This window comes from Branchiostoma floridae, chromosome 11 (genome assembly GCF_000003815.2).
Source record: "Branchiostoma floridae strain S238N-H82 chromosome 11, Bfl_VNyyK, whole genome shotgun sequence".
In the NCBI taxonomy this organism is placed as follows: Eukaryota; Metazoa; Chordata; class Leptocardii; order Amphioxiformes; family Branchiostomatidae; genus Branchiostoma; species Branchiostoma floridae.
In genome coordinates, this window is record NC_049989.1 from 10,284,226 (window position 1) to 10,300,482 (window position 16,257).

Below are 16,257 nucleotides of genomic sequence, written 5' to 3' on the forward strand. Positions count from 1 at the left end.
TGGTCATCAATAAGAGGGCATATTATAGTTATTAGTTTCGAAGGTTCACTGGCAAAAAACAGAGCCAGAGTACAGTCTTTTATTGTCAGGGCTGTAAAAGACTGTAACGTCACACTGCAGCTAGTGGTTGAAGCTATCACATTGAATGAGTTAAAAACCAGGTTAGGCAGAGAAACGTTGGGATAAGATCAAGTTGTAACGTTACATCACATGAAATCCTCAGAGTGAAGACCGGGATTTAACTTGTACAGCATTGCTGGCGCCTGCTTTCTAAAGGTTGTATTCTGGTACATGGTATTCAGATATGTTCTCGTACGTATGCCAACTTTTTCTTCTCTTTAGCCAAGGCCTTTGATGTTTCTTTTCTTTTTTATCTACTGTATCTGCAATCGCAGAAAGAGGAACTGGTGTATTTCTTGGCACAGTCTCAAGCCCCTATCTTGGCACAGTTTGGGGCCCCCGTCTTCTACCGGAAGAATGCATAAAAGATGGACGTCGACAGGGCACAAAGTCCAACTTGCCGTATTGTTGGAAGAGTACAATTTATGTGACATTGTGAACTGGAGGAATGTAGGGTGGCAGATTCTGGTAGGGCTTGGGTTAGGGTACCCTGGGAGCCAGACAGGACCGGGTAGCTAGCGAGGTTTGTTAGCAAGTTTTGTTCGGGGAGCCAAGGCAGTCAGCCCGACAATCTCACATTAGCACTCCGGGGGAGTTTAAGCCCGAAGGAGTTATCGCTACCCTTTAAAAGGGTTAAAGAGATTAAGGGTAGCCTATATAGCTAGCTGCCCTATCCCGGATGGCCTCCAGGGTAGGGTTAGGGTGAACGTCCCTCTCTGAGGCTGTCGGATCAGCGGGTGCGTTAGGGTTACGGAATTGAATTACCGGACCAATCCATTGCCTTTCACTACCTCAGGTTTGCAGGTCTTCAAGGGATATGTTTATATTGTACGTCATTGATCCCATTTAAGGAAAGTCACACTTTAAGGATGTCATAGTATTCAGCACACATATCGAGAACAAAAGAGAACGCCCGGCGGGCGAAAAAAAAGAGAGTCCTGACATTTCGAAGTGTAAAAACAGAACTTGTACGCTACGCGGCTTTGTGTGGTCGTTTATTGTGGATTATATATAGTTTATACGATTCAGATTGATACATAGTGACCAAGGGATAGTATCTTGAGCGAAACATCATCGACGCTTTTCCTTTAATAAGCGACTAATTTTAAAAGCCGATGTCTGATCCTTGCATCAACGGATTCGAACCCCAAACCTCTAGGTTATGAATCGGACATATTGCCGATTGCGCCACAAAATGTTATCTTTTGGTTTGGTTTGGTTTATCAAGATCTGCATTTAGTAATAAATCACTAGTCGTCCTGGAGTCCATATCAAAACAATACTAAATATAACAATAGAAATATACAACAAATCTTAACTTTGAACTAACAGAAAGGAAACATAGGGTGAACTGAAAATTAGTGATGGACATACGTTAAATAAAATTAAATAAATCAACTTTGTTCCTTTATACATCAAATTGTCTATTTGAATTAACAGAAAGCTTGATAACATTAACTCAAAATCGGAGTGGGACAGGTCGGAATTCAAGCAAGATCATAGTAATTTAAGTAAATCAAATACAATCTTCATTTTCAAGCGCTGAGATTCCTCATTTTCATTGTAGGAATAACATACTCAATTAGTAACGCGAAAAGGCTGATAATGTACTTGCAAGACCACTTACGTACAGTGAATACATGGATGTAGTTCCAGTATTCTGGATTTGTACATATTGAAGGTGAATCGTTTTGGAGACACTGTACAAGTAAATCAAATACAATCTTCATTTTCAAACGCTAAGATTCCTCATTTTCATGGTAAGAATAACATACTTAATTAGTAACGCGAAAAGGCTGATAATGTACTAGTACTTGCAAGTCCACTTAAGTACAGTGGATACATGGATGTAGTTCCAGTATTCTGGATTTGTACATGCTGTAGTAGATGAATCGTTTTTGGAGACACTGTACCGATTTTCTTGGTACGTAAATTGTGATATATTTACTGAGGTTTTATGTTTGCGATTTTCCCTGTTGTCTCTCACTTCAGCCTCTTCACAACGGAAACATTTATTGCGTCGCCACAGTTGTTCTGAACGCAACTACTGATTTTTCCTTGTCGAGGCATTTTGGAACGAGATTTATGGCAAGTCGAATGGAATGATTTCAGGTTCAGGAGATTCAAAGGTACGTCGTCTCCGTCTGGGTGGGGTCAAAATTTGCTACTATCTGCTCTTCGCCGATGACTTGACCGCTTCCCGGCCGCTCTTTCATGTGGCTGTGCTTGGGTGGAACCTTGTAGTAGACGTACGAATCCCCGCCGACCTTGGCACGATCTGTCGGTGATCTCCCCGATTGCGGTGGATCATCTTGAGATGGTTGAGAAGCCTCGGTTTTGCTTTCTTCGAGTACCTCCGGTGCTTCAGATGTTCCGGAGGTGCCGGCGGCTTCCAGACTTTGCCGGGAAGACGTCTGGCTGTCTGTGAAGATTCCTGAACTCTTCTCGTCGTCTGAAGAAGCCGAGGAGAGCTTGAGGTAGCTGACGTCAGCGTTGGTCTCCACGAGCCGGTCCAGCTCCAGGTACAGCTGCTGGAACTCCGGGCGGCTGAACTCGTCCCACTGCCAGCAGCTCAGCATCATGTTGTACCTGTGGGGACCAACACATTCCATCGTTACTTACGGCTGAACTCGTCCCACTGCCAGCATCATGTTGTACCTGTGGGGACCAACACATTCCATCGTTACTTACGGCTGAACTCGTCCCACTGCCAGCATCATGTTGTACCTGTGGGGACCAACACATTCCATCGTTACTTACGGCTGAACTCGTCCCACTGCCAGCATCATGTTGTACCTGTGGGGACCAACACATTCCATCGTTACTTACGGCTGAACTCGTCCCACTGCCAGCATCATGTTGTACCTGTGGGGACCAACACATTCCATCGTTACTTACGGCTGAACTCGTCCCACTGCCAGCAGCTCAGCATCATGTTGTACCTGTGGGAATCAGCAGTTAACCGTTAACTCTCTAATAAATGTCCAGAATCTTGAAGACTTTTCTAGGTGAACATTTTTACCAATATTGGATAGCCTTTTCCTTGGACCACATATCGTTTATCTACCCCCCCTTCCCCGGCCATGCACACACACACACACACACAAACACACACACACACACACAGACAAAAAGAAAGAAACGTGGGTAAGAAAATTCCTTATATTTATAATTACTTGGGCTCCGAGCCCAAGTAATTATAAGGAATCTTATATCAGTTGTGTAGCCTGTTGAGCCTCCCGGAATTACAAACCTGGAATAGTGGTCACGATCTTGCCACTTGCTTCATTTGCAGCAAACTACAATTGGCCACCGATTTGCAGAATTTTGAAACTTTGAAGCATAATTGTTTTGGCGAATTTGTACGTACAGTTCCCCGGGGCAATCCTGTGGGCGCTGCTCCCGTCGTCCCCTGCGCAGTTCCTCCAGCAGGATGCTGCCCAGACTCGGGTAAGGAACGTCCCCTAGCGTCGCGATCTCGTACAGCACCACTCCGAACGACCAACTGTATGGGCGGAGTATATATGCACATGTATTTGGTATAATATTTGTGGCATAAACGCTAGTTCTGTAATGGGTTCTGTCGGAGAGTAACGTCTGTTCTAAAAACCCTCAACAATAGCTGGCGTGTTCGACTGTTCAACGGTGGCTAGGACGGGATTGAAACCCGCGACCGTTGGATCCAGATTCGCATTTGCTTACCTACATTTACATGTGGCTTTTTAACTTTCATTATTGTCCGTGTTTGGGAATGGCTATGTGAAAGGTCCTGTAAGTGTGACAGGACTTAAGTTGTCCGTCTAAGTATCTGTTTTTACTACATGTACTCACACGTCGCTCTTGCTAGTATAGCGCCCCTCCCTCAGCAGCCTTTCCGGCGCCATCCACCTCAAGGGTATCCTCTGCTCAGCGTCCTGCCGCTGGTAGCCTCGCTCGTAGACGTCTGTGGCCAGCCCGAAGTCTGCGATCTTCACCAGAAGGCCCTCTCCAACCAACACGTTCCGGGCTGCCAGGTCTCCGTGCACGAACCCAGCCTCAGATATGAAGACCTGGTTAAAAGAATAAACAAATATCCAAATATATGAAAAAAAGAGGTCAGCAGAAAGTCAAGAAGATTGAAGTTTCAAAAAAGCCAAGTAATTTAAATTTTTTTTTCGAACTCTATATATAGTCGACTGGTACAGAATACTTTTGGAGAGTTAGGCATGATGATGATGAGTTAGGCAGTCCCGCCGACCAACTCCCAACCACAGATGATCTTACTCATAACTAACTCCCAACAATAGTCTATAGAGATCTATGACCATCTATAGATGAAGGATAGGCAGTACACAGCACTAGTACTCACCATGCCGTTTGCTATCTGACGTCCGATCTGGTACATCTTCAAATCCGTCATGTCATAGACGCTGTTCGCCTGCGGCTTTGGAGAAACGAATTTCAACTCTTAGTAAAGGTACGAATAGTTCAGCACAAAACCTCATATTTCAAGTTCAAATAAATACAAGAATGGGAAGAGGTGCTGTATCATCATGAGTTCGTGGTCGTAACAATGGTTGAGCATTTGAATGGCACTGCAGAAACCGTGAGAATAAAACGCCGAGAATAAAACGTCGCGAAGATTTACAGTAAACGCATGCAGTTGAGGCCCTTGGACCTCTTGGGGAATTGGTAATGCAGAAATTGTCCGTCCACTACAAAAAACAAACAAACAAACCTGTCGGCACTTGAGCAGGAAGTTCTTGAGGTCTCCGTACGGCAGGTACTCCGTGACCAGGTAAGGCGGGTCAGTCAGCGTGCAGCACCCAACCAGACCCAGCAAGTTCCTGTGTTCTCCCAGATTGATGGTCGTCTCGATCTCATGCACAAATGTCGACTTTTCTTCACCACTGGCGCAATCTGTATATACGTAACGATAGGCCATGTGTGGCCAGTTAGCGAATGGCAGTGTTATGACATCTGCTGTGAACATTAGACCCAATAAAAGGAATCTGGATGTCCCATCCTAGTCTTACCCTAGACACGGGTCAAGAGTGGGCGTCCCTCCTATAAGTATAACTAACACTGGTGGCAGCGGTGGGATTTTAAGTCCCGGCACATTTGGGGGTCCTGGTCCCCACTTATACAGGATGGTCATGTCAAGTGTTTTAGCAAGTTTGTGCTTCTATAAAAAAAACGTAGAATTTCTTTCTACACCTGGGTATCGTTTGATCTTCCTTGGAAAAGTGCTAGGTCATTGTTTGAACCGTATTTATGCAAACGCGATTCTTGTATAGAACACAAAAGTGAGGACTCATAATGGGCCTGGAAAATCCAGCCCTGTTCAGCATCTAGTTTAGACGCATAACGTCCCATTGAAGGTATACGTAGTAGATACGGCCAAGAATTTGAATTCTTTACTTAGTACTTGTGAAAGTATAAATGCGGGTATCAATGGCCAGGCCTTCTTGTATTGCTTGCGAGGATCTCCAAACTTTGACGTTCTAACGCAATGCATTACTCCGTGCACGTGCGCTTCAAACCGTGAGCTAGCGTATGTATACCCGGGGCTTACCGTGAACAGTCTTGACCACAACTGTTCTGTTCGTGGCCAGCCCGGCTGCAGTTCTCTTCAGAGTCGCCAGGTAGACGACACCGAAGGCGCCCCTGCCGATCTGTTCCCCCAGCTCCAAGTCCTGCCTGTTCACTTCGTACTTCATGAACTGTGGACGGGCTGGTACAGACGGAGGCGGCTGCTCCAAAGGGTAAACGCGATCTGCGGCAAATATTGAAACAAGATACGTTTGATAAGCTGAGGTCAAAGGTATAAAGTCACAACTAACCTGTAAACAGATCTTGTCAGGATCATGATTTTTCTATGAATGTCCGGCCGTGTTTTATTCATGTCTCAGGGCCATAATCTTTCGCATATTACCCAGCATGCATCACAAGGCACATGTGCAGCTCAAACCATGGACCGGCTTATTACAGAAAATCATTACAGTGTTTTGCGTCCATGCGCCGGCGCCGCCATATTGATTTGCAATGACGTTTTGTGCAAATACAACAGGAAACGGGACTTTGAAACTTTGAGACTTCGCAAAATGCTGACTGTCAGTCGGGCGAGATTGCTACCGATTTCTCGGGGGTAGGGGGTGGGGTTGTGATGGAGTGCGAGGCGGAATCACTGGAGGGGGCGGGGTCTCTAGATGGGAGGGTGTGTGACAACACTAGCGATTTCGCCCCTGGGGGGGGGGGGGGGCATAGCTGGTGTTGTCGAAATCGCTGGAGAGGGTGAGGTCTCGGACAACACTAGCGATTTTGCGAGATCGCTGTGACACCGGCAATATGGTGATTACTACTTTAAGTGTAACACATATCCACCCTTAAAATGCAGGCAACAGAGGCACAGTAAAGCCTCGGAAGAAGATCTAAGACAGCTATAAATAGTTACCTAAGATAAACGGGTGGAAGGACAACCGTCTGTTCTGCATCTTGGCGCGTCGATGTCTTCTCTTGACCCACCAGCATCTACAGCATCCCAGTCCTCCACACACTAAAAACGTGACGCCCAGCGTTGTGCCCACTGCAACCATCGTGATTTCAGATGGGCTCAGCGAGCTATTAAAGCCATTTACATTAGGGGGCCACGGAGTTCCTGAAATGGAACAAAAGTGGCTGGCGGTGAATCAATGAAAACAAACGGACGTTTGGAACACCAGTCTTCTCGCTGCAGCGCACCTTGCGTCGAGCAATGAAAAGCTCCAGGCATTACATATATAACACTAAGCAATGTAGCAGAGAACTTCTGAAACCTTATTGACTTGATTTAGTTGTGTATAACAGCTCAGTCTTTAGATTGGACCTTGATGAAATATAGCACGAAAAGTCATAGGCTCTTTTGAAATTCACATATAAACTATGTTGCAAGGTAATGATCAAAAATGCGTGCTTGAATTTTCCAGTCAAGTGACTTAAGCTTGACGTCAGCGATAATCATCACTTCTGCTGTCTCTCCGAGAAGCGAAATTGCAGCTTCAAGTACAGTGGAAGCCGCTTAATTGCACACCCAATTTGCCAGCGAATTTCGTGCAATTATCCGGCGTGTGCGATAATGCGGAGTTGGTCATATGGACCGCATCACCACGGGCGGAGGGGCCGAGAGGTGGTATGGAAGGTAGTACAACGCACAGTTTATTTACATGTTACAGTAGTGCTGTACCTGTTGTGCTCCGGGCGTCATATACATGTCTTCACAAAACATCGTACTGCAATATGCACATGAAATCGAAACTAAAAGTAAGTTACTGTATACGTTATGTAGTTTCCTGGTCACGAAACTAAAGCACTGCACCGCCGAAGGCGAGTGTTATGTCCGTCTGTAGGCCCCGAGTCGCTGTGTTGTTTCCGACTGGATTGCCAAGAACATAAAACCACTGCATAAGTATTTCCTCGCGACCCTAATTATGTAACTAGACAATGGACAGATAGAGAACAGTTTTTATTGAGTATGTCACAGCAAGTTGTCTGCCAAATCGTAATGCCGGCTTTCACGAAATTTAGTGGGCGGGCGTCTTCATGGTGCCGACCCCACAATATCGTTTTCTTTTGATCCCAATAACAATTTCATACATGTTGTCAGTATAGCGACTTCACAAAGGCCGTTATCGGCTTATTTGTACCGTGTCTGACGATTTTTAGCACGCATTTTACAGTCAATTTGACAAATTTGACAAATTTTCGTGCAATTATCCGGCGTTGGTGTTTTTTGTCGTGCAGATAAGCGAAGTCACTAACAATGGAGTAAATGGGAGACGGTTTGGGATTTGGGGATTCCGTGCAATTACCCGAAGTGTGCATTTATCCGAGGTGCAATTAACTGGCTTCCACTGTATTGGTTTTGGTCCTGACGCCGACAGGCACGAATTTCATTTAAATCGAAAGATTTAGTCATGAACATGGAGGCGTAAATAATCAATGTCCACGTAACAGAGCATACTCCAAGATGTACAATCTAAGCGGAATACCCTTGCTTGTAGATTATTTTTCAAATAAGGGTCTTTACTTACCATACCAGGTTTCCATAGTGACAATCGCGACCGACGAATTGCCTAGATAGTTCTCGGCGACGACAGTGTAATTACCGCGGTCTTCCCAAATGAATCTGGTGATTGTCAAGAATCCTGTAGTGACGTTCACCACAGCGGTGTCCGGGAGAGGTCTGTCCGGCCTGCTCCACGTGTATGTGGCAGGGGGGACACAGTCGGCTATTGCTCGCAGCCTCACGGTTTCCCCTACCCATACCGTAAGCTTCGTTACGTTGTCAAATATGTACCCCACCTGGAACTTGATTAGTTGTACGTCGGGAGCATCTTTATGAAATAAAAGAGGAATGATGGTTTCTTAACATCTAGGCACACCTTTCAACGCACCATCTTCTACGCATGTTGCGTCTTGCGTTTCTTAAATTTGCTTAACTTGAAAATAGAAAGATAATTCTAGCATGTGCAACTAGTCCATTTCCAAACCTGCTTCTGAATCGCTTTTTTTAGTTCACATTCATGTATAAGACATCAGTTTGAAAATAACTCTCTAGATCTTTACAGTTGAGAGATAAGTTATACTGCTGTTAATGCAGGTAGCCACTAGCGAATACCAAAATTATAGAATGTCAAAGCCAGAAGATAAACCCTTCCACAAATATGGTAAATTTTAGTATATACATAAAAACAACAACAAAAACAGGGGACTCTGTCAAAGTGCGTTAACATCAATTGCATGATTCGTTTATGAAGGTTAGAGATTCAGGTAAACAATGTTCAATTACAGTTAAACCTTTACAACTGGATCATAAACGGAGATTTACTTCCGGACGTTTCGAGTGACATCCATTGTCATTGAACATTGCTTAATTCATTCCTAGATTTTTAAAGAAGGTAGTTTCAACAACGGTAACCTACAGTGGACGATGAGTTGTCTCTCCGCTACATGTACAGATGTATCGGAGAAGTAAGCCGTGGTGGTATAACTTCCTGCATCTGCTGGGCGCGTTGCGTTCAGCAGTAGGATGTTATCGCCAATGAGACCCACCCGTCCCTACAGAGTATGGAAGAAGGAAATACGTTTATAGTTCATCCTGTAAAGATCTTCAACCGATTATTCGGTCTTCAATTGGTGTCGTTATTATCTCATCTGATAGATTGTTCCATGTACGGTGCGTGGTACAAACTTCCGGGGAGCTTTGACCCACCCACATCACGGGCGAACGGTGCTCGGAAGTTTGTACCGCCCACCGTACAAACGTAAACAGAAAATATTTAGAATAAGAAATAATACCAGAAAACTGTGTAGCAAGGAGATAAAAGCAAATCATAAGTATGGCATTTGACGATTATGAAAAGGGGAAAAGTTTTTTAGAAAGTTGAAAAAGCAGATAATTTTGGTGCTGTTTTTATGTATTTTCATGACGGGTTAGTTGAAATAACTCCACGATCAGCGCTCCGTACGAACTTGGCAAATTTGGAACTTTCCTAAGCCCCGTCATTCATTGAAATTATAAGATCGTAAAATGTGATTATTAATCTATTTTGTGACCGAGTATTGTCCACTGTTCGCGTCTGTTATCAATGTGGAGACCGTAAGAAACAGCCGTTGTGGGTACCCCATATGGCACCTTGGGACTGCCGTCATTGCGTGTTTCTTGTGCACGTTTTACGCCGTCGAACCGTGCTGTGTGGCACGCTTACATACCTAGATAAAACGCATCAGATTTCTCTGTTCACAGAACACTTACTTTGTACTCATCGTAACAGAGTACTTGATTCCCTATTCGGCGAATGATGTGGTTTCCACCCGGACCCTTCCAGACCTCGTGAAGTTTGACGATGCCAGGGCGGATGCTGTAGGTCCAGTTCAGCTGCACTGCCTCGCCCGCGATAACCTCGGTGACACCGAGAAAGTAAACATCGTTCTCCACGTGCACTGCAGGAATTTTGAAAAAAAGAACAAAACGTTGCTTTTGTACCTCTGTGAAGAATTTGACAAATGTTTTGTCTCTTGAAAGGAAGAGTCTGTAGGACACAATCCTCCGTGAACTACTGATATGCCAAATGTCAAATTTGGTGGCTCTAGCGAAAGCCATTCTTGCGTTATTATGCGAGATATAAGTTGCCCCCCCCCCCCCCCCGATTTGAATCCTCCAGGAAGGTAGATTATGAAACGCTCATGTACTGTACCTGAAGAAGTAGTGAGTGGTGCCGTCATTGCTCCTGGAGTTGTCTCGGTTGTTGGCATAGCAAGGACTGTAATTCAGGACAAGAAAAGACTTGGTTTACTTAGCAGTTGTTATCATACACATGTTTAACAGATTGCCCTTCCCCTTCACAACAATTCAACTGATTACAAGCAAAACTGCACATCAGAAATGCGTTATCCGTGTTCAATTGTGTAAACAAACGGACCTTGAAGAGACCGCTCCAACGTCTGTGAAAGGCCATCAGACGACACCATGTAGAGCCGGTAAGTGCCGGAATCGGAAGGTGTGACGTCTTTCAACCGCAAGCTTGCGTCTCCATACAATTCTACCCGTCCCTGCAAAATGACATGTTAACCTATTTGTTTTGCTGTTTGTGTTGTTATGTTAACATAACAACTGCTGTTGTTATGTTAACATAACAACTGCTTGGATCCTCGGCGCCTGATGATAGGGTTGCAAAGACGCCCCCTACTGACTACTTACAACGTAGCATAATCAACGGGCCCGGCTGTCCCATTAATATTGCTTATGTTAGGAGGACTGCTTCCTACCTGGTAATCGTCGGAAATGTGCACAATGTCGTCCCTGACGGCGATCCCTGTGTCTGGTAGCTTCGTCCATCTTTGGAACAGTGGTGTGATACCAGGTGGCAGTACGGGAGTCAACTGTAGATCGGCGTTGGAGCCCGCTGTGCATGTGACGTTAACGGTGCCGCCATTTTGGATTCCTGCAGACGAAAAGATTTGATTTAATTATGAGTAAACTAACTTGTAGCTGAACGTTCACCACGTATAGCGATAAAAAGGTAAATGAGAAATGAAATCCAAATTTATACTTTTCTGAAAACCTTTAAGAGTTTACAGAATAATAGAACCTGTTAGTGAGATCACGTGGCGCAATCGGCAGCGCGTTAGGCTCAGGCCCCAAAGGTCCTGAGTTCGAACCCTGCCATGCCACCGATCTTTTGCCCTTGGGAAAGACACTTCACACGACTTTCCTCACTACACTCAAGTGAAAATGAGTACCATCAACCGGACTCCAGGAAGAATAGTGACGTATTAGTCACTAATGGAGATCCTAATTAAAACCAAACCAAACCAACCTGACTACAATTTGTCCAAAAGACAAATGACCACTTCTCATGCACATTGTCAAGGGGGAATAGAAAACACATTGAGGCAAGAGAAAAATGCTCCACACCTGAGGCGTTGCCAAAAAGACGTGACACAGACGTCCCTCTTGTTTTGTTGTATGTATTTTACTTTGTAGGGAACTAGACTCAAAGCTGATATGCATAATGTGTTTATCTGCACATCTTGATACAAGTGTCTGTGAAAGCTTTTCATCTCCACAATTTTTACACCTGTATCAACATGTGCAGATAACATATCAACTTTGAGTCAGGCTTGTTTGTACTTTAAAACTGGTTGCTACTGGCTAGTAAATATTGTGGGCCTAGGTCAGAGAATAGTTACAGGGGTGAGAAGGTGACGTTTGCGGAACATTGTTCCGAGCAGGATTTGTCAACATAAATCAGTTGAATATTAACTGTGTTGCCCATAGTGGCCATACACTTTCAGCATAAATTATTAGACAGGTAACTACTGTATTAATAGTTTAGTGACTGAAGTCGGTGGTCAAAGTGTCAGCAAGCCCTAGGGGGTCTTCTTGTGTGTTTTTTTCGGCGTTAAAGACTAACAGTACATCGGAGATCGTGGCCCGCCCGAGTGTTACAAACAGTTACAAAAATGACCAAGTAGAATGGGCGCGAACCATATAGCAGCTTTTCGCTCTGTTATGTGTTTTGTACACGCATCTAGTTCGCGCCCATTGGTGCCTATTGGCGTCTAGTTCGCGCCCACTGGTGCCTATTGGCGTCTAGTTCGTGCCCACTGGTGCCTATTGGCGTCTAGTTCGCGCCCATCGGTGCCTATTGGCGTCTAGTTCGCGCCCATCGGTGCCTATTGGCGTCTAGTTCGCGCCCATCGGTGCCTATTGGCGTCTAGTTCGCGCCCATCGGTGCCTATCGGCGTCTAGTTCGCGCCCACTGGTGCCTATTGGCGTCTAGTTCGCGCCGACTGGTGCCTATTGGCGTCTAGTTCGCGCCCACCGGTGCCTGTTGGCGTCTAGTTCGTCCCCATTCACAGCATTTGCCACTTGCAAGTTTGCAATACACATGTACTTTGTACGTTGTACATGTGTGTGAATACAGAGTGATCTCAGGACAGTTAACGATTGCGGTACCGTCATTACGAAAATACATTTTTCATAACCTAGAAATAATCAAAACAAGGAAATACAATTAAATGAACAATTTGAATCTTAGTTTATCTTGTGTATCTCACCTGTTTGTCCGAGCACATCTCTTACCAGTGTGGGAGACAGAAACATGACGATCAGAGCCGTTTGTAGCAACCGACATGATGCTGCCATGATGACCAGGGGTTAGCAGTAACTCCGAAGGTCGATGGTTCGAATCCCAGGTTGCCTTGTATAACTTGAAGAAGTCTAGTGCGAGTTCCTAACACCAGTATGCACGCTCCTATCCACCTTTGGGGTTACCAGTTGCGATCCACCGTTTCCTTGTTTGGATAAGCCTGGTGACCTATAGAATCCACCGTACGGTCCTATGAAAGTATGGTGTGCGTGCCCCGTGCGTTAAGCACAACTTCTCAAACTCTATACAACTTGTCTTTCCGAAGTACTAACTTAAGATTGTGCGAGTACAGGACTCGTTTGTTGTGTCATGGCCCATGCGCCTGCTTCGGCGGTGCCAAAATGAAGGAGAGTTTGTGTCCGAAGTCGACATGTGACGTCATATCAGGAAGTCTGGTCATGAGTCTTGAACAAACAATGACGTCAATATGTTCTAAGGTATGCCATGTAGCGGACTGAACGCGAGGTCACGTAGGGTCATCGCGCTTCCCGTGAGAATTTTCAACAGTTGAGAATTGAACTATATTTTTACGTACGTGAAAAAATGGCGCGCGCGGTAATTATTGGTTTAGAATCATATTCGATATTAGAATTTAGATTATTTACATGTTTACTACATGTATTTGACTTTTGTTCACTTGCAATTAGCCCCATGAGCATGGATTTGCAATAATAAAAACTTACCTTTTACTATTATAACGTTACCTACATTTTTCATTGAGGTAAGAACAATTTAGGCATCTTTTCTTGGCTCACGTTTTTTTTTTTTGCGCTCTCACATAGTAAGATTATAGTCTGCAGAGGATATAATACAATAAATTCACTTGTAGCCCCAAAGATTGATACCAAAGATGTGTTTGACAATGACATACGATGTACATATTTTGAAAGTTCATCTGTGTTGCTAAAAGTTATTCTTGAAATAGTTGAACTGTAATTTCCAACACCAAAATTGGACTCACCCAAATTTTCGACTGCACAGCATCAGTCTTTGTCAAGGAATGAACAATCCACTACTGTCGTGACGTCACGTTTTGCAGATAGAACACTTGACTCAGTGAGCAGTGGATCATAGGTTGCAGGAAGTCTATGGCGCCCACCGTCTCTATTCAAGGATGGTCGTAAAGCGCTGATGTAGATGGCCTCTGTAATATATGTGTGTCGTAATTAATACGATGTACATGTTGTTGTTTTGCAGATGCAGCATGGCCTGCCCAGCCTCTCCATGGACGTTACTTCGCAGGAAACGCTACGTCTTCTACTGTATCCTCTTCGCAGCTTTGTTCGTGCTCACCCCCCTGTTCTACGACGTGGGTCTTCTCAGGAGAAAATCCATTCTGGCAAAACACAAGGCAAGGAAACAACAAGACGTCTTAAACATCACGGGAAGCTTAAGAGGACTTCTTAGGGAACAACACTTCACATCTTCTTCCTTAAGACATGTCACGGTCAAGCCCTGGAGTAAGATAGTTCCCTCCGTAACAAGTTCTACTCAGAACACGGACAGGAGAAAAACAACAAGAAACATCCACCTATCTACATATAGAAGTAATGGTGTGAACACAGAAATCGACGACAGCGAAGAAAGAAGGAAACATATTCCTTCACTGCAAAGACCCAAAATGCCTCCAAGACTCCTTAAGTCTCCCCCTTATCATCACATGATAGACAGGACAAGTATCACAACGTCTGTGCCTAAGAAGGACACGCCCCTACACGGAACTCTCGCTCAGTCACGTTCAGATATCGCGAGAGGTCAACGGCAGGTCAAAAAACTTGGAGTCGTCATTCTAGCGCTCATGCGTTCGGGATCCTCGTTCGTTAGCGAACTGTTAAACAACAATAGGGATTTCTTTTACCTCTTCGAACCCATGTGGACCCTCAAACATAACGGTAAATACTTCTTTAGACCAAAAGGATCCGAAGTAGTGGCTGACTTGAAAGGAACACGTGTGAACCGGTTCGATCGTGAGTACAACAGCTTCTACGAACGCGCGAAGCTGCAAATGTTGAACGGACTTTTTCACTGCAACTTTACCGGGATGGGGCCTTATTACGCCTCGTATCTAAGAGGAGCTTTCATCGGGAGAAACGCGAGTCGGACGGTGAGAGACGCCTGTCGAACTGCTCGCTTTAAAATCAGAGCGGGAAACAGAACTGACTGTCCGATTCTACTCAGAAACATTCCCAGATTTCTGACCGAACTGTGCGCAACACACAAACATGTGGCGGTGAAAGCCATCCGTGTAGACAAGGTGGACGAGCTGTTGCCACTCGTGGAAGATCCTTCGCTGGACCTGAAGATTGTACACTTGATAAGGTAAACATTCGTGTCATTACAAACCCGCTTTTAGACCCCCTCACTCTAAAACCGGATCAGCAGGAATCAAGCAGAATTAGCCGGAATGAAGAATTTGCAAAGTTCTCGCCCCTTGCGGATGTGAATTCCATATTGACCTTATACAAGTTCACACGAGAAGCGGAATGAGCCGAAATGCCGTCTGAATGAAAATTGTTCGTATATTCCTGGGTATTCGTAGTGCGTTTTATAAATTCGAGATTCATATGATGCGAAATATAGTTTGATTCCAAGACATACGGCATAAGATTCTGTTAATACATTATATATTCTATTTGAGTTATATACTGGCGTTTTTTTTTAACGTATAAATTGAATATATTTTAACAGGGATCCTCGAGCAATAGTAGCATCCAGGCTGGCACTGTCGCACCCTGCCGCCGTGCGGAACCCATTGGGACTGCAGGAGCTGCTGATCCGGACCCTTGAAGCAGACGAAATCTGCGGTTGGATGGAGAGAAACGTGCAGTACAGGGATAACTTACCTCAGCAGCTACGGGGGAGGTCAGACATTCGTCTATAACTTTTCTTTAAGGAACGTGTAAATTTCTTTTGCAAACTGTACCGATCTTATGGCTAGGCCATGTTGATTTGATGATTTATAGGGATGGCATTCGCGTGCGCATTGATGTTCGGCCGCTTCGATAAAGAAACTTTCAACAATACTGTTAATCGTACAAAGCAAAATAAGCAAAAGTATGCCTTAGAATATTAACGTCAATTCCAAGATCAAAGAAGATGTGAAAGAACAAAAAGGAAGAATCTATTTTTCGGTATACTATACTTGTGTATACGTGACATGTGTTCTGTCATTTGTTCAACCTTCCAGACCACTTAGATGTCATATTGAAGGCAGCTTTCTTTTGGCCACCTTTTTCATTTGTACGCTTGCATCAGCCTTTGGGTTCCTAGAGGATCTCATACATATAATGAAATCAACATGGCCTTACGTATACCTTGATCCTAGAACCAGAATTATCGACCAGAGTATGATAGAACCTATCCCCAGTGCGCAATGGCTAAAACATGCTTGAGCCTTCGAATTCCACTCTTAGTAATAAATAAGGTATATACCATCATGAATAGCATAAGTCAGCATCGTCTGCTT

General features: G+C 44.5%; 2 protein-coding genes across 3 annotated transcripts in view; one reads left to right on the plus strand and one right to left on the minus strand.

Moving 5' to 3' along the window:
• The window catches only part of LOC118425790 (carbohydrate sulfotransferase 1-like), a 36,847-nt gene that overhangs the window by 17,543 nt on the left and 3,047 nt on the right, over window positions 1-16,257 (plus strand). For both annotated transcript variants that reach the window (XM_035834877.1, XM_035834878.1), the window contains exons 2-3: window positions 13,989-15,110; window positions 15,480-15,653. In XM_035834877.1, coding sequence (XP_035690770.1) covers window positions 13,996-15,110; window positions 15,480-15,653 — 1,289 coding nt within the window. In that variant the 5' untranslated portion in view covers window positions 13,989-13,995. The remainder of the gene's footprint in view (window positions 1-13,988; window positions 15,111-15,479; window positions 15,654-16,257) is intronic.
• Window positions 1,131-13,239, minus strand: LOC118425789 (fibroblast growth factor receptor 2-like). The gene is made up of 14 exons (XM_035834876.1): window positions 12,700-13,239; window positions 10,906-11,081; window positions 10,560-10,689; window positions 10,335-10,400; window positions 9,893-10,080; window positions 9,060-9,195; window positions 8,169-8,471; window positions 6,554-6,757; window positions 5,675-5,875; window positions 4,838-5,019; window positions 4,469-4,543; window positions 3,952-4,169; window positions 3,491-3,625; window positions 1,131-2,709 (listed from the first exon to the last, which is right to left on the minus strand). Exons 1-14 carry the CDS (start codon window positions 12,785-12,787, stop codon window positions 2,244-2,246), a joined length of 2,568 nt encoding a protein of 855 aa, XP_035690769.1. The 5' UTR covers window positions 12,788-13,239; the 3' UTR covers window positions 1,131-2,243.